The 25,723-nt window shown below is 41.7% G+C and overlaps 1 protein-coding gene across 1 annotated transcript in view; it reads left to right on the top strand.

Annotated features, from left to right (window-relative positions):
* LOC149167806 (protein SEEDLING PLASTID DEVELOPMENT 1-like) overlaps positions 1-25,723 on the top strand; it is a 365,756-nt gene that overhangs the window by 159,727 nt on the left and 180,306 nt on the right. Inside the window, 2 exon segments of the mRNA XM_089433166.1 lie at positions 5,026-5,188; positions 5,339-5,577. Of these exon segments, the coding sequence (XP_089289292.1) occupies positions 5,026-5,188; positions 5,339-5,577 (402 nt within the window).

The raw sequence follows: 25,723 nt of genomic DNA, 5'->3' as shown, positions 1-25,723 counted from the left end.
TCCAGGGATGTGTGGGAGCATCTAGTGTTGAGCAGTGGTCTACAGGTGGGCATGGAGATGCATGGTGGTGTGTCATAGTATGTTGGATTGCACTGTGGAGTGGGAGTGCCTCACATCACATTGAGTACATGTGGGGAGTGACAAGTACAGTGACACAGGCGGGACACAAGCTAATACAGGATGGCATAGCTGTAGCCGAGGGTATCTAGTAGTGTACAGGGGTAGGCCGCGGTGTATAGTGGCATGTCCAGAAGTACTGGGATGATCGGGCATGTCTAGAAGTACTGGGATGATCGGTGGTATGCAAGGGTGTATAGTGCCGCACAACGAGGTCTTGGAGTGTTGCCTCTAGGGAGACCCTTGGACGGAAACACAAGGCATACCTTTTGGCGTAGTTCACCCAGGATTGATGGGGACATAGATGAGCGATACTTGATGGTATTCGCAGGGACTCACACGCCTAACCCTCTTCTACATCCCTCATGGGCACAGTCGATTTTGTTGTCGACTTTTTGCACTCTGGGCATGAGCAGTGGAGGATGAGGAGCTCACCCAAGGTATTTGGGTGACACTAAGCGCACTAGGGGGGAGACTTTTCAGCAGTGGCATTGGGTTGGTGCATCGGTTGACAACCACAGGTTGGGGGATGAGGTGATCATCTGCAGGGGTGTCATATCGTTCATTATCGAGCCTACGTCTAGGGAGCTAGTCACAAGGGAGACATGTGTCACTCTTTTCTGAGGGCATGTTGGGACCATGCATGAGCAGAGGATACCGGGTACGACTGAGGTAGTTTCCCAGTATGTGTTGGGGTTCCAGACCTTATATTGGCACATTATCGAGAGGACGAATGACAGACCCAAGGGAGATGGTTGGCAGGGACAGGAGGGATCCACATGAGTAGATTATGAGTATCAGATACCCATCTTTTGGTTGCATTCAGGGGCTAGCTCTTTGCAACACGTGGCTTCCAGTGATCATCGGTACTACACAGTGGCAGGCACAGGGCAGGTTAGCATGCATCAGATTAGGCCACGATATATGGAGCCTCTATAGTGATCACATGCGGGGACTAGAGAAGAGGGCCAGAGAGATTCCATTAGTTGACACGGCTTTGCCGCAGCAGGTCTGGCTATGGGATATAGGGATTCAGTTGATTGATAGATCACTCGTGATGAGCGGAATCGTGGCAGAGAGTGATATAGTTTGCTCTTGGGATGACACAAGGGGGTTCACAGAGGGTTTCATCATATGGGGAGGCAGATATTCTCTATTGTTGCATAAGTTCGGAGTTAAATTTGGATGGGTAGGCCTTGGTGCCATGGAGATGCCTAAGCAGGATGTGTCTCACCTCTTTCAGTATTCCACCATCGAGTTCCAAGAGAGGAGGATACTGTTTGTGCACGTTGGGGTGTATGACATAGTCAGAGTAGAGCAACGTCAGCATGGTTGCACCACTCTGGGACTAGCAGGGAATTGGGGCGTCACAACTCTTCACAACTCAATAACCTTTAGGGATGCTCCGACTACTGCAGGGGGGAATCATACAGATCTTCCATTGGGCTTTAGCGAGTCACTGATGGAGCAAGGGACTTTTGGTACTTGCACCGGGCAAGATAGTGAGTGGAGCAAGGGGAGCTTCATGTTGGATAGGATGGCCTGGGATCTTGGTATTGAAGGATTCTTTCATATCAGGACAGTGCTAAGGTCAGGGACGATTTGGTGGCACATTTGGGACCCTGACACATGTTGCAGTGACAGTGGGGAGCAATAGTTAGAGAGGATGCTCGTTCAGGCATTGCTTGAGGACAAACGATTTTTGGAGCGTTGGAAGAACTTGCTGGATGAGGATGCCACCTGGGAGGGTGAACACATTTTGGAGCACCCAGCTTTGAGGTTGCTTGAGGGCAAGCAACATTTGGGAGGAGAGGACTGTCATGTCCCTTCTCAAATACATTTGTAACAGGGTGCTACTACATAATTTTGCACAATTTTGGCTAAGGAAGATAACCGATCATTTTCGACTTAGGGACTTAGGAGGCAATTCGACTTTATTTGGTTGCTAGTGGAATGTGGGGACCACCCACATGGGAGTTCGAATTGGCCCATTCAAATAGCTTGGAGGGAAAGTCAAATAGGTGGATGGAGGAGCCCACATGAGGCTAGGGAGGCCCAAGGAGTTATAAGGAGGGAGCAACTCTCATTTTGGATTCATTCATACATCTTGCAAATAAAATCACTTGATTGTTCACTCTGCTGTTTAGCTGAGTCAACTGGTTATTTAGCCATGAATCTCTCAAGCAGGAGATTCAACCTCTACTTCAGGGGACCATCCGTGCCCGCCCTAGGGAGGTAGTTCTACAAGGATTTCAGGAGTTCCGGGGCAGTGACATAGCACCACCAACCAGCGCAGAGTAGGGAGTGTGTATTTCTGGGCAGCGAGAGAATACACAGAGGGAGATAGAGGCCAACAGAGATCAGATTGTTTTCCAGAGAGTTAGAGAGTTGAGATAGTAGCAATAGACCAACATTCTTGTTGAGTTTTACAGCCAACAGAGCCAACATTCCAGCAGTTCGAATTGCTGGGCTAGGGGACAGCGCAGAGGCCACTCAACAGTTTTTCGTGGAGCTTAGGAGCAAGTGTCTTAGGCCAAGAGCTCACCCAGGAAGTCAGGGATTGTATAGCAAGGGTCAGCCCAACACTTTGGGGGCATTTCCGGGAGGATTATAAGCAGTTTCCAGCAGGCCGAGTTTTGTAGTTGCAGCTGAGGTTGGGCTCCAAGGGGGTCGAATTCAGAAGTCCAAACCGGCCAAAATCCTTTATGGGTTTTTGACAAGGATCCCAAATATAAAGTTTCATAACTGACCACCAGAGGTGGGGTTTTAAGCTGTTTCTTTGCAGCAGACAATGTAGAATTGTTGGGGATTGAATAGTGCCTTTGGGGGTCGATTTTGGGAAGTCCAAATCGGGTCAACCATTTCTGGGTTTTTGGGCTTTGGTCAGGGAGTTTGTGGCTGAAGTTTCATCATTTTCTGAGCACCTGAGGAGGAGTTTCTTGCTGTCCCTTTCCAGGCAGCAGTGAAGTTTTCTAGGCAGCGCAGAGCATTAGAGGGGCAGTCATTTCCAGCATTTGAGATCATTGTATTATCGCTTGAGTTCTGTCACGCTTGTCATTGAGGCAAGCCCAGGTGCATTCCTCCATACTATTGTACTTGCTCCATTGATTAATAAAATGTCTCAGCTGGTTCTTAATTCTAGAGTTTTTATGAGCATTTGCTGATTGTTTAAAATTTTTGTGTTGTAAATCGTTTTTACTTTGCATATCACTATTTATTTAAGTTTGGAACATTACATTCTTCACATACAGTGATTGTACTTCATTAGTTTACAAACTCCAAATCGATAAATTAGTGTCTTATGCAAATAAGTTAGCCTGACAACAGCCGGTTAGGGCTGGTTTGTACCAATTAGGTACCAAACTAGCCAGTTTGCTACCTAACCAGTACAAACTGACTCTCCAACCTGGTTTTTCTACTAGTTCATTACCTCGCCCTGTCCAACCAGATGGTTTGGCCAGTTACCGGTTTGGACCAGCCAGTTTTTAAAACTTCAGACATTCCTCCGTTGAGATTAGAAAAGGCAATCTATGATCCATTTTTAGTCTGTTTATTAACAGTAAACTGAAAATGAAGATGACCCAATTGTTCAATCCAAAGACTACATTGAGAATCAGTTGTAGCAGCAAATATCAGATAAGTAAAATTTGAAACCTTATACAGTTTACCCTTAGGATCAACATATTCAATGGAAACCTTTGACGTTTGACCACATATTTATGGATTTCCCTAAGAAAACCAGCACTGTATCTTTATTTTTTCAGTATCCTTCTTGTCTTGGCTATTCTTGGAGTTTCCGAGGGAGATTGACTGAATTTCCGTAGCTTTGATTGGAATCCTTAAAGAGGTTGGATGCTGTCATCTTTTGGCATAGGAGTTTGCTTGTAAATTTTCCCCCTTAATATTTGCATTCATTCTTCATTGTTGCATTTGGTTAAATAAAGGAATTGCTGGTTAATTTATTTGTTATTCTTATAATGATATTATGTTTTCTGAATGATTTTTCTCTTTGCAGTGATATTTATACGTAAACATCTTGTGCTTTAGCCTTATTCTGTTTTTGACTGACTTCATATTGCCAGGTTAAGCTTATACAACCCTAAATCTAAAAGATTATTGTTCCTGAATTTCTTACAGCAATACCACTTCTCTTTTTCTATAAAATGGTAAGGAATTTCTAACAATACATCTGAGAAAATGAAAGAAAGAAACTGGCAGCTGTATCTTTTGGTGCCCAAATTGGGATACAACTTTTGCAATGCCGATCCATCCACTTTCACCCTTCAATTGGAAAATCTATTTGCCAAAGGGCAGGATATAGAATCTGCATTCTGTACTTACTTAGAAGGGTCAATATTTGCAGCCAAATGTGTAGTCAGCTCAAGAAACTATATGTATTTATTACGATGGATGATGATGGCTCCTGTTCTAATTCAGATGCTAGCCAGGATGCTGCTCTTGCTTAGCTTGCATGGTTTTTTCTGCATTCTGGAATCTGGACAACCTGTCATGGTGCAGCGTTGGAAGGTTTTCTTCTTCTGGAGTATTATCTGCTCCATTTTCCAGGGCTAGCCTTTCAGGCTTCCTGCTTTTAACTTTATTGTCTACTGTTTCTTTCTTTCATTCCTTAGGTTTTACAAGTTCATAGGAGATGCTATGGGAACTCTTCATTGCTGTTGTACTTCTTAGTTGCATTGACATATTTTGGTCACTCATGGACATTAATATAATTTCATTTCATTTCATTTATGTGTGAACATAATATATTGTGTGATGAAATTTAATGGTTTTGAAGCAAAAACTTATTCATATATTCATTTTGCATTTTGGTAGTAGTTCTATAGTAAATTTTTTATTTCATTCTCTCTTCTGATAGATATTTGCGTGTTTGACTTGTATGTATTGTAGAGTGTTACCCTTGGTGATGATGAGGCAAAGAGAAGGGGAGTTCAGAAGACTATACTTGAGAGAAAAGGACCATCCTCATTTACTTATGCTGTAGAGATGACATCAAGGACCGAATGCCGTATTCATCACAGCTTAGAAGCAACTGTTGATGCCATATTAGCAGGTGCTCTATAAAGTTTTTCATATCCATTCCAGGGGATAAATATGCTGTATGATACAGTATGCAATGTCAATTTAAAAACAGAAATAATTAATCAAGTATCTATCTTGGTCTGTTCAAACTTATAAAATTTCCATGATATGTTGTGAATAGGAAAATCTCCATCATTTGAGGTCCGCCAGATGGTTATGAAGGTAGTGACAGATGGAAGTCCTGCCACAACAGAACCAGACATTGGAAGCCATTCTAGGAGGACTTTGACATGTTTAGAGTCTGATGGTGTTTTTGAGGCTAATAATGAGAGTGATGATGATGATCTTTTTGGGTTGAAAGGTAGTTATGAGCAATTTCGGAAGGATGATGATTCACCACTTATTTTATATACTTATAAGGTAACTATACTCAAAGTTGACACTCTACCTTAGATACATTCCTTTCAGGTCATCACATTCGTAAAGGTTGCAAGTTAAAAGATTAATATTATTCACCAGGGGTCTGAAAGAAAGCACTTATGGTCCTCCTTAAATTTATTATACAATTTATTTTGTACCATTTCCATCTAAAAATTTACAACATGGATATTAGTTATATTTATTTGTAAAGCATGCTACAATAACTAATGTGATTTGACACTACATATCTGAAGAATAACAATGAATTCATGTGGATTATACAACATTTTCACGGCTTTTGAGATGAAGAATTCCCTCTCTAGAAGACTAGGGTTTGTGACTAGGCTTTAAGAATCTATCTAATGTGATCATAGCTAATAGGATTTGTGCGGTGGACAAAAGGACAACTGAACAGGTGGGTGCTGATGTGAACATTTTGCAGACTATTTCTTACATGTTTGGGAATTAGGTGTGTTAACACTTAGAACGCATTTCTCCAAAATACATTTTGGGGCACTTATCAGGGATGGTTCCGAGGTACATTACAAGATGGACTAGTTGGTTGGTGTAATGTCCTTTTCTCTGTGAGCGACTACAGAACAAGAATATAATCTGTCCACACAGTAAGTGCAGATGCCCAACATTGACGCCTCTCTATGTGGCACTGACAACAACACAAAAAAGAAAAAAATTCGTTGCTTCAAACTCCGGATAAATATTTTATTCCATGCTTCTAATCGATGAATTTGAGGCAATGACTAAGGACGCTGCGAGTTTTCAGAGGAAAACACTGAAGGCAATCCTGCAGTGTAACAACGGAACTGAATATTTGCAAAAGTGGAATCTCAACGGCAGAATTGATGACCCCCAACATATCGAATCATGCATTCCTTTGGTAACTCATGCCACCTGGATCCCTACATCTAGAGAATTGCAGATGGGGATACCTCGCTTGTTCTTACGCTATTTTATTTTTCTAGTTCGATCTAGGGTTTTTACCCTTTATTTTTCCCAATTCGTTCAGCTTGGCGTCGCCTCAATAAATTTGGATACTAAGAGACAGTTTGACCAACTACACTCTTGCACCACACACTTGACAGTTGATCCAGGGCTCAGATGGGGTTGTGTCTCACCATGGGAGACAAAGGGAAGGCTTGCATCATTGTTCCAGCCCTTGCAGATGGGATACATGCTTGTTTGATTTAGTTGGAGACCCATGAGGATGATTTTGTGCCCCCACAGCCACTTAGGGGCACCACAAATCATTTGCTTGGAGATCAAGGGGCCATCCCTTTCATCACTATTTTTGGAGCCCTTCTATTCATTTTGGCATATGTTGGACTTCATTTGGCCTTCCAACGGCCCTCTTAGCTACTTATATATCATTTCGGCCCTCTTGAGAGGCTAATTATTCTTATTGTGGAGCTATTTGGTGGGCTTGTCACCAAAGAGATGTTATTTTGCACGTTATTTTTATTGTAGGGGAATTATTAGGCTATTCGAATCCCTTCGTGGATCATATAAATATAAGAGAGGTTCATTTGATCTCTCATCATCACTTGAACTTGGATTAGCTCTCTTGAAGAGAATTTCACATTTTTCTTGGCTGTCTATTGGAGATCTCTTGATGCATTTCAATATTTTTGAAGTTGAAATTTCCATTCTCTTGTGGAGCCATCTTCTTGATCTTGAATTTGGATATATCTTGTTGTATCTTGTAATTAAATTTTATTGAGGAATATTTGCTTATGAAATAATGTCTAATGTGTGGAAATTATGCAACTAGCTCTTGTTCTTTCATGCCCTAACTGTTGAATATCATTGTAAAATAATGTTAGAATGCAAATTTGTGCATGTTACTCATTGATAACAAGTAGATGAATGCTTCCAGTGGAGTAGAACTTGTTTTCTTTCCACGATAGTCCATAAATCTTGGGTGGGTAAATGCTAGAGATTGCTTGCTAGGGCATCAATTTCTAGCCTCCTTAAAGGCAATTTTGGTCAAATTTCGAAGCACATAGACTCCATAGCCCAAGGACAAGGCACTGATTTGAGTGAATTTGGTGATCACCCCTTCTTCCCTTCTCTTTTTCTCCTCCAAAGTTTTCGGCCTCCAAACCTAGACGACCTAACTAGAGCTTCCTACAAAACTCGTTGGAGGGATTATTTTTCGAATCCACTTGGATAGGCTTTTGTGCTGGTGTCTCCTCTAATAATCCTCCAGGTTTCATGCAATTCCCACAGTTCAATTTTGAGAAATCTTAAGCCCTAGCTCCAACTTTGAAGTTTATCTTGAATGTTTAGGTGTGTTGGCTTTCTTGAGGGTTTTGGCACATAGTATTCGGCGGAATAAATCATTCTCCTAAAGAGCACTTTGGAGAGTCTTCTCCCATGATTACACATAAACCTAAGGTCTCGTGTGGTCCCACTCTAGGCTTCTCAAGTATAGCAAAGGTCTATTTTAAGGCATAAAAGCATCATTCAAAAGCTTCTTGAGTAGTCTTAATCATCTTTGGAGCCTTGACCTTAGGTTTCCTTGTCATAATTGGATATCATAAACCCTAAGTCCAGGTCTCCATAGAAGCCTTTCTTGGGGAGCCATTAGCTTCTCCTTGAAGCAATCTTGGTATTATTTGAGCCTCTCCTTTGAATATGCTTCGGAAATCACACTACACCTAGTCATTGACCTTACAATTCTTGTGATTTCCTTCATATCGGGACTCCTCCCATCGGTGAAAGTCTGTAAAGAGCAGGGGACATCGACTGAGGTGACAGTGGGTCCTTGTCCTGTTGTTGCCATTTGGTCTAGTAGTTTCCATTTAGGAACCCCTCCTAAGACCTTGCTAGATTGAGTGGTAACATTTTTGGCGTCATTGTCGGGGACACGAGATGTGTCTTGTTCCTCATACGATAATATTGACATATCATTCGTGGCGATTCCATTGGAAGAATGAAGCCTATGTTCTTCATTGAACTTTAAGGTCAATGCTTGTAGGGTGGAGCAAGCATTTCTCTAGGCATCACTAAATTCACCCTGGCGACTCCTACATAATTTACATGTATATCTCTATAGGATGTCTTTCTTTGATGATTTTCTCGCTTTGGACATCACTAGCATCCCTAGGCACCCTAATCATGTCACAGGGAGGATGGTACGTGGGGTGCCCATGTTTGATGGTGATCCACTCTCTGTGACTGATCATGTAGAAAGATTTATTGCGCATACTTCAAAGATGAAAGTGGTCCACTAGGACATCCTTATACTATTGTTCATGAGATCCCTCCATGGTCATAATTCATGGTTGCATAATCACGAACCTAGGAGCATCTCATCTATTGAGGAATTCTTTAATGGCTTTCTTAAACATTTTCAAGTATGCCTTGCACTAAACATTCAAGAGGAAGCCTTCATTAAGCATCATGATGACCTTGGGAATCTAGATGATGAGCAAGGAGGGTCCTCCTAGGGTCCACATGGCGAAAAAGGTCATTTTCAGAACATGTGTGATAGGGAGGATGAGTCTACGAAAAATGAGATTGAGATTGTGATCTAGGTGGCTATTGGTGGTCACCCGCCTATTCCACTTGGACCCCCACCATTGTTTCTTTCAGTTTCTCAGTTTCCTTAATTGTAGCACAACTTATTATTTTTGGTAGTTTTTTGGGTCCTGAACTTCCGGAGTTGTTTTAAGGCCCTAAACGACGTTTTTTTGGAAAACAAGCAAATGTGAGTCGTTGAGTCTTTGATTCATATTTGTAGTTGAAAGTTGTATTCCTCGGATAGATCTTTTTAATGAGGTATCACAGACGTCAAATGGAGATCGTACGCCAAAGTTACAACCCCGGGAAGTTGATGTACCAATTTACCCCAATGGGGCCCACAATTTTGGCGCTTCATCTCCTAGGGTTAGGTTTTTGGATGTTTCGGGTTTTTCATTGTTTCTCAATAATAAATAGGCCTTCGAGCCTCATTGTAACATAGTTCAGAGGCATGTAGCTGCCACATCTCTTCTCAGAGATAAGCTACCAACACTCGAGCTAGTTTATTTCCATTCTGTATGTAAGCATATTTCAATTCTTGGATATTAATGAAATGAAGTGTTATTTCTGCTGCAACTCTGTATTTATGGTTATATTTGTATTTTGTCATGTTCCTGTTTAAGTTCAGATCAGTGGTATCAAAGTGGTCTGCTCTTTCTCTGTTTTTCTTTGCATGTCCCCAACGAGGTCAGGGTATAAGGAGTTAGGGCTCGAACTAGTGGAACCTTTGCAAGACCAACCTCACAAACCCTGACGGCCTCCCATGGCAGAAGGAAAGAAAGACGAGGGGGCAGGAGATCCTTTCAAAATATTGCTCGAAGAAGCCCTCGAGTGACCGAGGAACGCGATGATGGACAACTTTGCCTAAATCCTTTATCGGCTACCCACAAGCGACACATCTCTTTCTAGCAGCCACTCTGGAAGTGCCATGTCCTTTATGGTACAAGTTAACTTTGGCATTCCCATATTTGAAGGTCAGATAGATGCGGATGTCATAGATAAATGGTTAAATATGCTAGAAATATATTTTTCGGTTCATGATTTTTCCAATCGGGAAAAGATTACTTTTTCACTCATCAAAGCTGTCCCCCACGTCAAGGACTGGTGGGAAACCTACTGTGAGAAGAGGGACGAGAGTGCACCCTCACTATTTTCAGCCGCACCCATTTCGAATTCTTTTTGGGACGCCATCAAGTAGTATTACCCTGTCGGGAGCTATGAGGATAAACACATAAATATCACCACACTGCAACAGGGAAGGGACCAAGACGTGCCGAAGTTCACAAATATTTTTCATACCCTTCGCACGAAGTTGGGTATTAAGGATTCTGAACGACATTTGGTACTCAAGTATTGTGACTGTCTACACAAGTACATCTAGGAAGAGATGGAGTTCCTGGACATCTCCTCGCTTGGCACGACCTATTGATACGCTGTCAAGATCGAGCAAAAATTTAAATAAAAGAAGCGAGACTTTGGATCTGCGAATCCGAAGCAAGGGAAAGGCGCCCCCAAACCGCAAAGTAATGGACAAAGCCACGGCAGGGCGACCCAATACAACTTGTTGAAGCCACAAGCAAAGAACAACACCAAGAAGACAAAGAAGGACACGGGAAAATGGTGTGAGTTCCATAAGAGCCCCACTCACAACAAGTGAGTGTCGGGCCAAGCAATCACTAGTGGCCGAGTTGAAGGCTTCCAAATCAGATGCATGTTCCGACTTTGAGTCAGAACCCCGGCAAGAGGAATGACAAAGGGAAGAAGATTATTGACGCAGAGCCCAGTGCCACCATTGCCACCACCAAGATCCAGAAGAATGAGCCCGAAGATCTAGAGGGGGAATGCCTCTTCCACTCACAATGTGGGTGAAGGGTTCTCCGCTGCAGTTCATTGTCGGCAGTGAGAGCCAAAAGAACCTCATTTTCAACAGAGGTCGTGAAGCGGCTGGGCCTACTGACAACAGTACACCCGCAGCCGTACACCATTGGGTGGCTTCACAAAGGACGAGATCTTTGGATTAGCTAGTAGTGCTGCCTTCCCTACAACATCAAGCCCTTCACGGGTGAGGTAATGTTTGATGTTGCTCCTCTTGAAGTTTGTGATGTATTATTAGGACAACCATACTTGTGGAAGCGACATCCTATGTATGAGTCTAGGCCTCGCACCGTTATTATTACTTTGGGAAATAAGTTGTACAAGATACCAAAGGTAGCATCGCCTACTACCATCTCTTTGATCAAAGCGAAACAATGCACTAAGATCATTTCCTAGACTGGGAAATTTGTTTTCCTTATGATTCGCCCTTAGGGCAAGAAGAAGATTGTGGCCATGGCCTCCAGACATGGCTTCTCTGCACGGCGGCAACAGATGGACAAGGTCGTGGAGGAGTACAGGGACATTTTCACCTCACCTACAGGGGTACCTCAACATTGGCATGTCAAGCACTGCATCGATCTGACCCTAGGTGCACCACTACCCAATGGACCGATCTATCAACACTCAGTTCTGGAGAACGATGAAATCAAGAGGCATATTTAGGAGTTGTTGGAGAAAGGGAACATTGGGCCAAGCCGCCAAATTCATCACCCTTGTGGGAGCCCGATCATGTTGGTACAGAAGAAGGACGGGACCTGGAGGCTTTGTATTGACTATTGGGCACTGAACAAGATCACTGCTCGGAATAGGTATCTAATCCCATAGATTGATGACCTTCTGGACTAGCTCAAGGAAGCCAGATATTTCAGCAAGATTGACTTGAAGTCTGGGTATCACTAGGTACCAATTGAATCCTCCGATGTGTGGAAGACCGCCTTCAAATCCAAGGAGGGTATTTTCGAATGGTTGGTCATGCCTTTCGGGTTGACGAATGCCCCCGCAACCTTCATGAGGCTGATGGACGACATCTTGCCACCCTTCACCAACTCATTTGTGGTGGTATATTTGGATGGCATCCTAATCTTTAGCGAAAGTTGCGAAGAGCACCTCCACCATATTCAACAGGTCCTCGAAATCCGTCAACAACACAAGTTGTGTGCCAATTTGGAGAAATGCACTTTTGGTATGACCTAGGTTCAATATCTGGGGTACATCATTGATGAGTGGGGTGTGCATGTGGATCCAGCCAAGATACAAGTCATTCGGGATTGGCCAACCCTAACCACTCTAACAAAGCTCTGCAACTTTCTGGGTCTTGCCAATTTCTACTGCAAGTTTGTGTTGGAGTTCTCTCCTATCACTCGGCCTTTAAGTCGTCAAGTCACCAAGGGTTGAGCGAAAGCAAAGTTCTTTTGGTCCGAATCCCAACATAAGGTGTTTGCCGAGTTGAAGCATTGCCTCTACTCTGCACTAGTGCTCACATTACCAGACTTGCAACAACCATTTGAGATTGAGACAGATGCCTTCGACTATGCTATTGGTGCAGTTATTACTCAATAGGAGCATCTAGTGGCATATCACAGTGAGACACTTTTAGACATAGTCCGAAAGTATTCCACCTATGACAAAGAGATGTATTCCATTGTGCAGGCCTGTCGACAAGGGAAGCATTACATTCTAGGAAGGAAACGACCATCCACACAGACCACTGACCCCTGCAGTTCATACAGACACAAGGGAAGTTGCAGAACGATCGCCATCAGAAATGGTCCACATACCTACAATGATTCCATTTGAACATTAAGTACAAGAAGGGCGACACCAATAATGTTGCATACTGCCTTAGTCGATGCTGGTCATGGCGTTGATCACTGTGCTCGACTCTTGTGGGCACGAGACTTCAGGGTGGCTGCTGTGAATTTTCTTGAATTCTACACATTAGAAACCTCTACTGCAATCACTAGTTTATCATCTCTTACTTGTTCTTTGCATTTAACAAGTTATTTAATTACATAAACATCGATGAAAAACACTATTGTAGCCTACACATACATACAGATCATGAACTGAAATAAACTGAGACAATCACACGAGGGACACCGTTATTTTTGGATAACCGTCCCCGAAAAAACCCAATTCGGGAAAACCGGCGCAGCATATAGAGGATTATTAAGAAGATTTCTGAATACAGCTAGGGTGCCAAATGTGGCTCACCCAACAGAGAATAACCTTGGCAGAAGTACTTCTATCCGAAGACAAATATTTTGACAAATCCAGCAACTGGATGATCAAACCCCACAGATGACCCTGTTGTTCCCAATGCTGGGCAGTGATGGTTGCTCCAAGCTCTGTGCTGTAACAACGTCACCTCCTCTAAGAGCTACGTCACCCTCTCAGTAAGCCTCCCTTGCTCAGAAATTCGATATGCTGGATTGCTCTCTCTTTGCCCCACAGAAAAACCCCAGCACTGCCTCTAAGGGCTTGCATCAGCCCTTTTAGCGTTTGCATCACCTGCGTCAGCCCCTCTGGCCTCTGTGTCACCCTCTCTATAGCTGCGTTGTCTCTCCTGGTGCTGCTTTGCCTCTCTGCTACGTATTCTTCGGCCTTGGACTAAAGTCCCTCTGTTGAACTGCCCCTCACTGCAACTCAGATCACTAGCTCGATTTTCTCAGCAAACCTCGCCCCAGAAAAATCGAACTCTTTGATCAATTCAGTGTATCTCCAACTGACTCTCAAGCCTTCTCTTATACTTTTCTCGTTGATGAATCAACGACTGTGATCTAATCTCTAATCAACGGCTAAGATTAAAACAGGCTTGATCCTCGTCACTCAGAACCTTCTCACCCATATTTTTATTAATACACATTAATATTTTTTTTTCCTAAGTTTAGACTTAGGAACCCATTAAAAATATTAATTATTTTAATAACTCCTCATCCGAGTGGAATTTCTCCAAACAATTTCTGGGTTTTGGAGATCTCATGTGTTCTAGCCCCTCCACCAAATTTCGGAGCTTGAGCACATCTGATACTACCCAAAATCAATACTCCCTCTTAGCGAGGAATGTGCTCTATCAATACTTCTCAACAAAAATACTACACTGATCCACTGCATCGGTCCTCTATGCTGTTGTTGCTTGGCCTGCTGCCCTTCATCCACTACATCGCTGCTTCCTGTACCACTGCCCATGACTCTACCACTGCCACTACTACATCTGTACTAGAGCTCCCTCTCAAAATGTTGCATCATGCTGCCCATAGCACTGGCACTGCTAACTGCTGCACTGCAACTTAGTCACTGAGAAGTAAGAACTGAAACCTCATCCAAACATGGACATGCTGGTCAGTCTGGATGCCTCTGATGTTGAAGCTACCTCTGCTACTATTGCGCTGCTGCAAACTACTCTATGCCTCTCGCACTGCTACAACATACACTGCGCTGCTGCAACTGCTTTGTGCCTCTCACACTGCTACAACATCCACTGCGCTGCCTCAGAATTTGGCATTCTAGCAATGCCACTGTCGCTCCATCACACCTCGCTCCAACCGACACCCGTCATTATGCTACTGTCGTTAAGGGCTCCCGTAGCCGTATGTGATCCAAGAGTTTGGGTACCTCAAGGATCCTGCTCCCACATGTAGTCCTCTCGACTACAACTCCATGTCGCCCCACCTCTTCTCTAGAGGCGCATGAGCACTCATGGCACAATCGTTGTCCTCGACATCCTTGTCTACTTTTGCTGGAGCAGCCTTCAATTTAGAAGCGTCCCCCTTGCCCTTCTTCTAGGGTTCTGAGTGGCATAATGTCCTAGTTCCCCACAGTTGAAGCATCTGACCTTGGTGATGTCCTTCTTCTTCCTCTTCTGCTGCCCTTGCTGTCCTGCTGATGCGAGAGCTGCGTCCTCCTCCTCCTCCTTCTTGACTCAGGTTTCCTTGCCGCTACTCCCTGCCTTGGTCTACTTCCTGATTCTTTTCGAAGAGCTGCCCACATCTCCTCCCAACTGGGGAGAGTCGCTTTGCCCAAACTTTGGACAAATGTCTCCCAGTCCTCGGTGACTGCATTCAGGGCAGTCCTGATCATGAACTCAGGATCTAGTGTAGACCCCACGGAAGTCAACTGGTCGTGAATCCCTTGCAACCTGAGAAGGAAGGGATCTATCTCCTCTCCTTTCTGCATCTGGTACTGTCTCAACTGATTTTCTAATAGCATCTTCCGTTGCATAGAAGAGCCCTGGTACAAGGTGGTCAGGGTCTCCCACATCTCCCTTGTTGTTTCCTTCTCAGCAATGTGTGGTACTACATGATCTTTGACCTCGTCTAGGATCATGCAGTTTGCCTTTGCCTGGGCCTCCTCGTACTTCTTTGCCGCATCAGTGTCAAAGAAACAACAACCACTTTCAAGGCATACTCCTTGATGCGATGTTTATCTAGAATTGCTAGGATCCTGGCCTTCCAGATGACAAAATTGGATGCTCCGTCCAATCTGTCCTAATCCCTCAAGCCATTCATTGCCATCTCTGCTTAAGAATAGAATTGGTTCTCTTCTCTCTCTCCTGCCATCAATCTAGCAGGACTTGGATCTGGGTTCCTTGGGCGCAAGAAACCCTCTAAGGAATAAGCTCCTCTCTGGACTCCCACTGAGTCTTGATTTCCCTCTCGGAAATCCTCCGACCAACTGTCGAATCACTTCGTCTCCAATCCTCCTTTGCTGCTGCAACCGGAATCTAGATTTCTTTGGCTAGAAATCTGTCAAGGCAGGGACTCCCTTTACCTGAGCTGTATCTCCACATATACCATTCTGCACCAACAGAAACAGTGTCTCACCAGCTCCTCAAATCAAAATCTGCTCTGCTCCCTTAGCCCCAGCAACTGAAGAATCTGAGCCCCTCTGGCTCTGTGCAATCACGCGAGTTGGATCAACGCCTCCTGGCCACTGCGTCAATCCTTCCTGGTTGACGTGGCACTGCGTGAGCTTGATCTGCCCCCTCTTCGGCTTCTGCGCTGGCCTAGATCGCTGACGCAGCCCCTGCATGGGCTCCTCCCAGCTACTGCATCACCTCACTTGGCTCCGAGTGTTGACGCAGGCACTGCGTGAGCCTTTGCATCACCTTTTCTGCACTGCGTCCTTCCTCCTTTTGTGTCTCTGACTATGGAACAACGCTGTCTCTTGGGGCAGCTACTTTTTTGCAACAAATTCTCCGGATTTCTTGGCTGGTGTCTTCAGTCTCCTATGATTTGCAACCCTCTGATACCTTATGAAAATTTCTGAATCTACACATCAAAAACCCCTACTGCAATCACTGGTTTCTCATCTCCTATTTGTTCTTTTCATTTAACAAGTTATTTAATTACATAAACATCGATGAAAAATACTATTGCAACCTGCACATACATACAGATCATGAACTGAAATAAACTGAGACAATCACACAAGGGACACTGTTATTTTTGGGCAATCGTCCCTCGGAAAAACCCAATTCGGGAAAACCGGTGCAGCATATAGAGGGTTTAAACTTTATATGATTAAGCAGATTTTTGAATACAACTAGGGTGCCAAATGCGGCTCACCCAACAAAGGATAACCTTGGCAGAAGTACCTCTATCCGGAGACAAATATTTCGGCAAATCCAGCAACTGAATGATCAAACCCCATAGATGACCCTATTGTTCCCAGTGTTGGGCAGCGATGGTTGCTCCAAGCTCTGCGCTAGAACTGCGTCACCTCCTCTAGGAGCTGCGTCACCCTTTCAGTGAACCCCCCTTGCTCCGAAAGTCGATATGATGGATTGGTCTCTCTTGGCCCCATAAAAAAACCCCAGCGCTGCCTCTAAGGGCCTGCGTCAGCCCTTCCAGCTTTTGCGTCACCTGCATCAGCCCCTATGGCCTCTGCATCACCCTCTCTGGAGCTGCGTTGTCTCTCCTGGTGCTACTCTGCCTCTCTGCTATGTATTCTTCGGCCTTGGACTGAAGTCCCTCTGCCAAACTGCCCCTCACTGCAACTCAGATCACTAGCTCGATTTTCTCAGCAAACCTTGCCCCAGAAAAATCGAACTCTTTGATCAATTTGGTGTATCTCCAACTGACCCTCAAGCCTCCTCTTATACTTTTCCTGTTGATGAATCAACGACCGTGATCTAATCTCTAATCAACGGCTAAGATTAAAACAGGCTTGATCCTCGTCACTTAGAACCTTCTCACCCATATTTTTATTAATACACATTAATATTTTTATTTTCCTAAGTTTAGACTTAGGAACCCATTAAAAATATTAATTATTTTAGTAAATCCTCATTTGGGTGGAATTTCGCCAAACGATTTCTGGGTTTTGGAAATTTCTGGGTTATGGAGATCTCATGTGTTCTAGCCCCTCCACCAAATTTTGGAGCTAGAGCATATCCGATGCTACCCAAAATCAACAGTTGCATCTTTATAAGGGCGATCCAGAATTTGACAACACATACTAGACGCTCTTGGAAGGCAAGCAAGTTCCAATTTTTCACCTCCAGGATGCACTGTTATGCCACCTAGGACACATCTATGTTCCTTCAAGTGAATGTGCCAAGATGATTTGGGAGGCGCACTACAGTGGGGTGCTGGACATTTCGGAGTAGAGAAAACAGTGGCAGTGCTTCAAAAGTATTTTTATTGGCCGAACCTACGACAGTATGTTGGGAAGTACATCAAATCCTGCACTACCTGTGCTATTGCCAAACCAACCATCAAGAAGCAAGGCCTATATACTTCTCTGCCTACTCCTAGTCAACCTTGGGAATCCATCTCCATGGATTACATGTTGGACCTTCCTTTTACTAAGCATGGCAATGACTGCGTTTTCGTGGTTGTCGATAGATTCTCTAAGATGGCCATTTTGGTGCCCTGCAAGAAGAGTATCACAACATAAACCACTGCTAAGCTCTTCTTTGAACGAGTGTGGGTACACTTTGGGATCCCACTTTCCATTATCTCAGAGCGAGGCAGCAAGTTCCTAAGTACATTTTGGTCAAGTCTCTAGTCAATGCTGGATACCGAGCTCACCAAGTCCACGACTTTCCAGCCCCAAACTGTTGGCCAAACAGAGGTCGTCAACCGGATGATCGTACACATTCTGCGCATGTACAACTCGAAGCATCCACGCACATGGGACGAAAGCCTCCCGTATGTCCACCACAGTTACAACAGAGCTCTCCATAACTCAACTGGCCACAACCCCTTTCAGGTGGGGTTGGGATTCCAGCCACTATGTTCCATTGATGTGGCCATACCATTTGCAGCTACTCAGGCAGATTCGTCTCATGTTCAGTCCAAAGCTGACAGGGCTAACAACTTCCTTAAGCGCATTCCGCACATCCGCCAGCAGGTCCATGACATATTGGATAAAGCCAATGCTAAGTACAAGCAACAACATGATCAGCATCGGGTACCATAGAAGTTCTAGGTGGGTGACAAGTTATTGCTACATTTGCAGGAGTGCCTCGTTGGGCCCCACTGCAAGCTTCACCCACTCCGATATGGGCCATACACCATCACCAAGGCTATAGGGGACAATGCCTTCGAGCTCAACATTCCACCGTTCCTTGGCTTGCATTCAGTGTTCAATGTAGATCACCTTCGACCATACTTTCCACTATTACTGGACACATCCGACATTGCAGAACAACTCACACCAATAAAGTTAAACCCAGACTGCATGGAACAGGCCACAACTGATCAGATCATGGACACACAAATCAAGAACACTCACCAGCAGAAGATCCAACTATATCGGGTTGTCAAAGCTAGCCAACTCCCGCACCAAGTGAAGTGGCTCACCAGGGACCAAGTTCAACAGAATTTTCCCCATCTCATGGAGGCACTCAACGCAATGGGGACCATTGCTTCCTAAGGGTGGAGGACTGATCCAGGTAGATATTGGTGGCCACTCGCCTATTCCACTTGGACCCCCATCATTGTTTCTTTCAATTTTTCAGTTTCCTTAATTGTAGCACAACTTAATATTTTTGGTAGTCTTTTAGGTGCTAAACTTCTAGAGCTATTTTGAGGCCCTAAACAACGTTTTTTTGAAAAAACAACAAGTGTGAGTCTTTAACTAACATTTGTAGTCAAAAGTTGTAGTCCTGAGATAGATCTTTCTAATGAGGTATTGTGCATGTCAAACGAAGAGCGTATGCGAAAGTTACGACCCCAGGTTGTTGATGTACCAATTTACCCCAACGGGGCCAACAGTTTTGGTGCTTCATCTCCTAGGGTTAGGTTTTTGGATGTTTAGGGTTTTCCATTGTTTCTCAATAATAAATAGACCTTCGAGCCTCATTATAACACAGTTCAGAGGCATGTAGCCGCCACATCTCTTCTTAGAGATAAGCTACCATTACCCGAGCTAGTTTATTTCCATTCCGTATGTAAGCATATTTCAGTTCTTGGATATTAATGAAATGAAGTGTTATTTTTGCTGCAACTCTATATTTATGGTTATATTTGTATTTTGTTGCGTTCCTATTTAAGTTCGGATCAAATTGACCCTACATTTTCCGAGGATACTATTTTTGATAATCCCCTCTATGGTTACCTTGGAGAAGGTGATTCCATAACCCTTTCAAACATTGATATCAATGATTACTTGCATATTGAAGAAGGGAAATGGGAGGTTCATGGGAATCATTTTAACAAGGTCCCTATATACTACACCGATGATGAGGATACCAATAGGACACTTGTCTCTCTTCAAAATCCTAGGGTTGTAGTTGAATTGCATGTGGACCCTTTCATCAAGCCCTTTTGTAATAAAAAATCCTTTATCTTGCCTGAATATGATCATCATGAGCAACCTGCTTGTGTCTCCCCATGTAAGACCCTAAATTTAATAACATATACCTAATTTTTTTAATAAACTCAGATAGTTATTGTTACCAGAATATGAAATATATCTTAACACATATGCCAAAATCCATAATTTACCCTAAATTTATCATTAACCAGACATTGAATTTGAAATAAAGTGCAAAAGAATACCTGGAAATTAGTTTGAAGATGTTTCTCAATTTGCTCTCGTTACCAAAAGACCGAAACCTCCTAGCCAAACTGGGCACAATCTTGGTACCCAACTCCCAAAATACTTTAAATTCAAAGTAATTTGGCCCCTGTGCCCAAAAGCTTCAAGAATAATTGCTCAAATCTCTAGTTCTGAATTCCAATCCTTCAACTTCGAATTCAGATCTTCAGTTCAGAATTTCAGTCTTCAGTTACCTTTTTCATCTGCTCCCAATTCTCCACGTACTTGCATAAATAGTTTTTCCAGGCGGTCACCGCCTTCTTCCACCGCTCTTGACAGTTTAGATTTAGGGAGTCATAGTGTTATGTGTTGCTGGAAGGGTACGAACATTAATAACCATAGATATTATTGTGTTTGATTTTTTTACTTTTAGATTTTAACTATAGGTACATTTACTGGGATATGTTTGTAATGCCTTTTATCTGAATTAACTTTATAAACTTTAATTATAATATTTGAATAAAATAAAATATATATATATATATATATATATTATAATTATTAATTTATAACTTTAATATTATTATGGTGGAGAATATTAATTTTATTCATTAATCTTATAATTATGAAACATTATATTTATTATGCATATTCTAAGTGTCAATTTTTTTTTTAAGGTATTATCTCCTCTCTTAATTATTTTAGGCACTCAAACCTTTTATTATTTATTTAAACATTTTTCATAATTATTTAATAAGTATATTAATGCAAGGTATGCAATGTATACATATGTAGCTATCATATGCATACATCTTATACATGCTAATACATTTTTGCCTATAAATTGAAAATGGGTCATTACACCCCATGTCATCAGTCTCCCTTTCCATCCAATCATGACCCTAGGATGGCCATAAAGCATGATATGAATGATAAAGACCATGATTGGGATGATATGCCTAGGGTTGCCATTCGTCGAAAGTTTATGAGCTTGATTGTTGATATCTCTATCTTTTGGTTGGAAGAAAGGATCTTGTGGAGTAGATTACATCCCTTTGTTCCCTCTTCCCCCGTGATACTCCATGTGTGGTCATTCTATTTTCCCACCTCCTGCCCTTGTGACTTTCCATATAGCCATTCCTTCCCTTGCCTTTGGATCTATTGCATGATTAAGCAAAGGGGCAATTGTTCTCATATTGATTGCATGATATGTTGGTTGCATTAGGTCTATGATTACACTTAATATTGGTATGATGTAATATGCATATTAGAGTAGGATGCCTTGCATGTTGATTTTCGCATTAGAACTAACATCGTATTCTATTCTCATGTTAGATTAGGTGTGTTGACTACTACGTGTCAACGACCCATAGCAGTACACCCCCTTTTTCGCAAAAGGGATAGCACCTGTTCTATGTGTCTGCGTCGTCCACCTATTATCATCAGCATGATTGTCATGTTATAATGTAAACCCATTCTGCATGTATATGATGTAAATAATCTCAGCAGATCTGTGTCATGTAATTGCCTAAGTAAACCTATTTTTCTGGTAACGATCTACATTTCGGGAGGTTTTTGTCTCACTGATCCATTCTCGGATGGTAGGTAGAGTTTTCTTTCAGCCTTACTCCAAAGTCGGAATGAATTTTGTCACCAGGATCTTAGGCGAGTCCTAGTGTTATAGATCGAGTCTGTGTAAAAGTGATTTGGGAATAATCCTAACTATTTGGTTAGGTTATTTTATTACAAATTGCTTGATCTGCTAGATTATATTTTGGTGTCGCAGAACTGGGTAGTCTGTGAGGGTCTTTTGCAAATGGGTTTTCCCCCTTGAGATGTAAAAAATGTAAAAATCATGATGTAAAGTGTCTTGAGGGTTAGAAAAATAATTTATCCCCTCATATGTTAATTAATTAAATTTTCTAGTCAAAATTAATTAAAATCTTAAGCCAGAAATTTAATTAATTATAGGTCCTAGGTAAATTTAAATTTTCCAAAGGCAAAATTCGTGGGTCCTTTAAAAATTAAATTTTAAGAGGTCCAGGGACTAAGGTTAATTGATTATTTTGCTAAATTTTAAGCCTTTGGTCTCTGGGGTTAAGTCAAAGTCAAAATTTTGAGGAAATTAATTCAAAAATTTAATTTTTGAATTAATTAAAATACATTTAATTGAAAAATTTGAAATTTCCTCAATAATTAAAATTTCGACGGATGAGATTAAAAGAAATTTTGATTCTCATCAATAGTCTAGATTACTTTGACAAGGATCAATCGAACTAGCTGTTGGAAGATTTATCTTTAAATAGGAGGTCAGTTGTTAGTTGAGATCATCCGATCTCTGGATCATGTACTAAGCTCTCAAGCTCTCTTGTATACTTTTTTGAATTAATGAAAAGGTATTTGGGGTTTCAACGTGCTATAGTGTTCCTCTTCATGAATTTATGGTAACATTGTTTAAATTTTTGCTTAATATTATGTGAAAACTATTAATCAATAGCTCTCTTAGAATAATCTCATGGATCTAGGGTAACATTTTTAATTTTGATTGATGTAGCAGGTATCTCTATTTCTTCAGGATTTTATTGTTGTTCTATTTCTCTACTTGATTTGATGGTTGATCTAGTGTTTGCAGAAGATCTCTCAGGTTCTCATTGAACGTTTGGGGATAGTCCTCAGTTTTACAAGTCAACTCTCAACACATTTTCTGAAGAGCCTACTTCATATAAGCCTTAGGATCTATCTAATGATAACTTTTTTTTTCTGCAGGGTGTTTTTGGGTTAGTACCTCTCTAAAATTTCAAAATCTTTTAAATATTTTATGGAAATTTTGATAGATTTGGCTATTAAGAGCCTTATATTATCAGATCTAAGAGCAGAGTTGGACTCATACTCAGATTTCATAGATCTGTAAAATATTTGTATAGATCTGTATTTTATTTGTATAGATCTGTTATTTACTTGTGTAGATCTGAAATTTTTGTAACATAATTTTAAATTTTAACACTTGGGTTTTTGGGATTTTCTCTATTTTTGTACATATTGAGTAATGGGTTTTTCTCTTTTCACTTATGCAGGAATAGATCTGAGAAATCAACCAAGAAAATCTTCAGGTTTGAGCTAGGTCTAGACCCTGGAGGGCAAGGTCTAGGCTCAAAAATTGTTTGCAGGAATAGATCTGAGAAATCAGCCAAGAAAATCTTCAGATCTGAGCTAGATCTAGACTCTGGAGGGCAAGATCTTGGCTCAAAGATTGTTTGCAGGAATAGATCTGGGAAATCAGCCAAGTAAATCTTCAGATCTGAGATTTTTTCAAGCAGATCTGGGGGTTTTGAGACAGATCTAGGTCCTGAAGGGCAATATCTTGTCCCAAATATTTTTGCAGGGCCAACCATTAAAGATCTTGCAATAAATCTGAAGATCTGAATTAAAATAAATTTTTTTCAGAACAAGGGTTTCAAGTTTTGGGGCTCCTAAGCTCAGATCTGCCTTCTCCTAGCCCAACGCTAGTTCTATTGGGCCTAGTGCTAGCTCTCATTGGCCCTAGATTCCCCTTGCTCTATTTCTGATTTGAATATTTGATTTTTTGAAGCTAATAATTGGTGGGTTTTGCAGAAAATTAGGTAAAAATCTGTGTTTTAGGTATTGAATTTTTTTTGGCAACTTGGGCAAGTGATCTTCAAGGCCTAGGGCCTAAGGGTTTGATCTCTAAACCATCTTTTTCCTCACTGTTTGCTACAACAGTCATATACCTTTCTAATAGTGGTGAAAAACACATCTAAGTGGTTTGAAATTAACTAAAAAAATTGCTAAATACATTAATAAGTCATTTATGTTTGATGTGTATCAAAAATTTGGCCTAGATCTACATTTTGGGTGACTGTTATCTCTGAATAATTTTGTTTTTGAAGTCTGAAATATAACAGTGGTAAAATTTCATGTGGGTTAGCCTAAAATCAGTTCCTAAGTTGTTTAATACATTAAGGAATTAATTTCTTGAGTTGGACATTCATCATTAGGTTTATTTCATGTTTTAATTGCTGACTGTAATAAGTATATCAGATCTGATATAATTTCGGAAATCACATCACAACAAGCTGAAAATTTTTGATAATTCATGTGGGCAAGTTTGGAAAAATTTCGGTAAATTTTTGGCATAAAGATATCATTGATAGCGTACTGTTTTCATTGTTATATTGCTGCTGTCATAAAGTTTTTCTTATTGCTGTCCTAAAAATTAATTTCTGAAAATTAAGTACTCTGTCATGGAATTGTGATAAAATGCATATCATTTGTTTCATAAACTGAGTATTTTTTTGAGCATCTGTTGACATTGATATCGAATTGCAAAGTTGTTTTTGTTCTCTTTGAGCTAAATTGTATCAAGAAGATTTGAAATAAGTTGGTGTTATAGCAATAGTATCTTCAAGAGTTTATTTTCTAAGTCTTCATCTAAAAACAAGGCGAGCATTTCATTTGGGTAATTGAGGGCTTTTGTGGCATAAATGTTTTCCCATTCTCGAGTCTAACTTCATCTCATCTTCCGGTGCATTTGCATATAAGTTAACTTTGCATATATAAAATTTAGTTCCAAGCATAAGCTTGGTGGATAGACAAATAGATCTCCATCCATCTTTTCTTGAGAAGCCTGTTTTAATAATACTTAAAACGGTGACCTTACAGTCATCAGAGCCATAGTTCTCTGCAGTGCCCGGGGCACCGGCTATGTTAGATTTTCAGGAGAGGTATCGTTAATCACACCTTAGTGTGCTTTACCTTATCTCCTTTCTGCCAATTACTATGAAATCATGCTCAATATAGAAAGGATCGAAGGATTAAAACTGAGATAGGCATTTAACTAAAATTAACAAAGATTCTTGCATCTCATATTAGCTTTAGGATCTGCACTTCATATAAAATAGGCATTCATCTAAGCAGCAGTTGCTAATCGATTACTTGGTCTTAATTTCCCTAGCAAGATTGTTGACTCCATAAGGCACTAGTGTCAATCGTTTAAAATCTAATCAAATCCTATAAGTCTTACTAAATCTTAATCAAGTACTTGATCGCTTCACTGTGTCTCCCGAACTGGTTGGTTCCCAACTAGTTCTTCATTCCACTTTTCCATAGGGTCTACCCCCCTTACCCTACTGTAGGGAGACAAATTAAACAAAGAGATTGGGGATCAGGGTGACAGGCCCCGATCTGAGCCGTTGTTGCAGTGCCTAGACATTCTGTGCGACAACAAGGTGAATTTAGAATGAAATTTTATTTCTTGTTGATTTTTTGTGGCCTAACGAAAGCATGGATGATCATAAGACGCTACCAAAATATGCTGCCCTGTGTGCTTAGCCTTTCATCTGCAGGTAACAGGTCTACGGTCCCAAGAGATTGCTAGTGCTCTCATGACCTTCCCATTCAAGTACGTTTGTGCACTTTACTGAAAGATCATGTCCCAGTTGGAGCCAAATTTTGCCCACAACCCGTGGGTGACACCCATAGGACAAATGTTTCTCCTAGATTGTCTTCAGTCGACAGTCAACAACCCCTTGCAGCCACCAAATGGCTCGATGTGCCACCATCTTCACCGCTTGAGCCTGCCATTACGCACCTCGTTCATCTGTCATGATCGTATGTTTGAAGGCGGGCCTTTCAACCCTGAAGGTATGGATTTCATTATGTAGTTGGGTGTTTTGGCTTACTTGTTATGGTCACTTCTGGGCATGGATTAGTGAGGGGATTTGGC

The sequence above is a fragment of the Pinus tabuliformis genome, chromosome 5_1 (assembly GCF_031772625.1).
Source record: "Pinus tabuliformis cultivar Carrire ecotype Pingquan chromosome 5_1, CPIR1, whole genome shotgun sequence".
Taxonomy (NCBI): Eukaryota; Viridiplantae; Streptophyta; class Pinopsida; order Pinales; family Pinaceae; genus Pinus; species Pinus tabuliformis.
The sequence above is the reverse complement of the archived record's forward strand: the minus strand, read 5'-3'. Positions and strand labels throughout refer to the sequence as shown.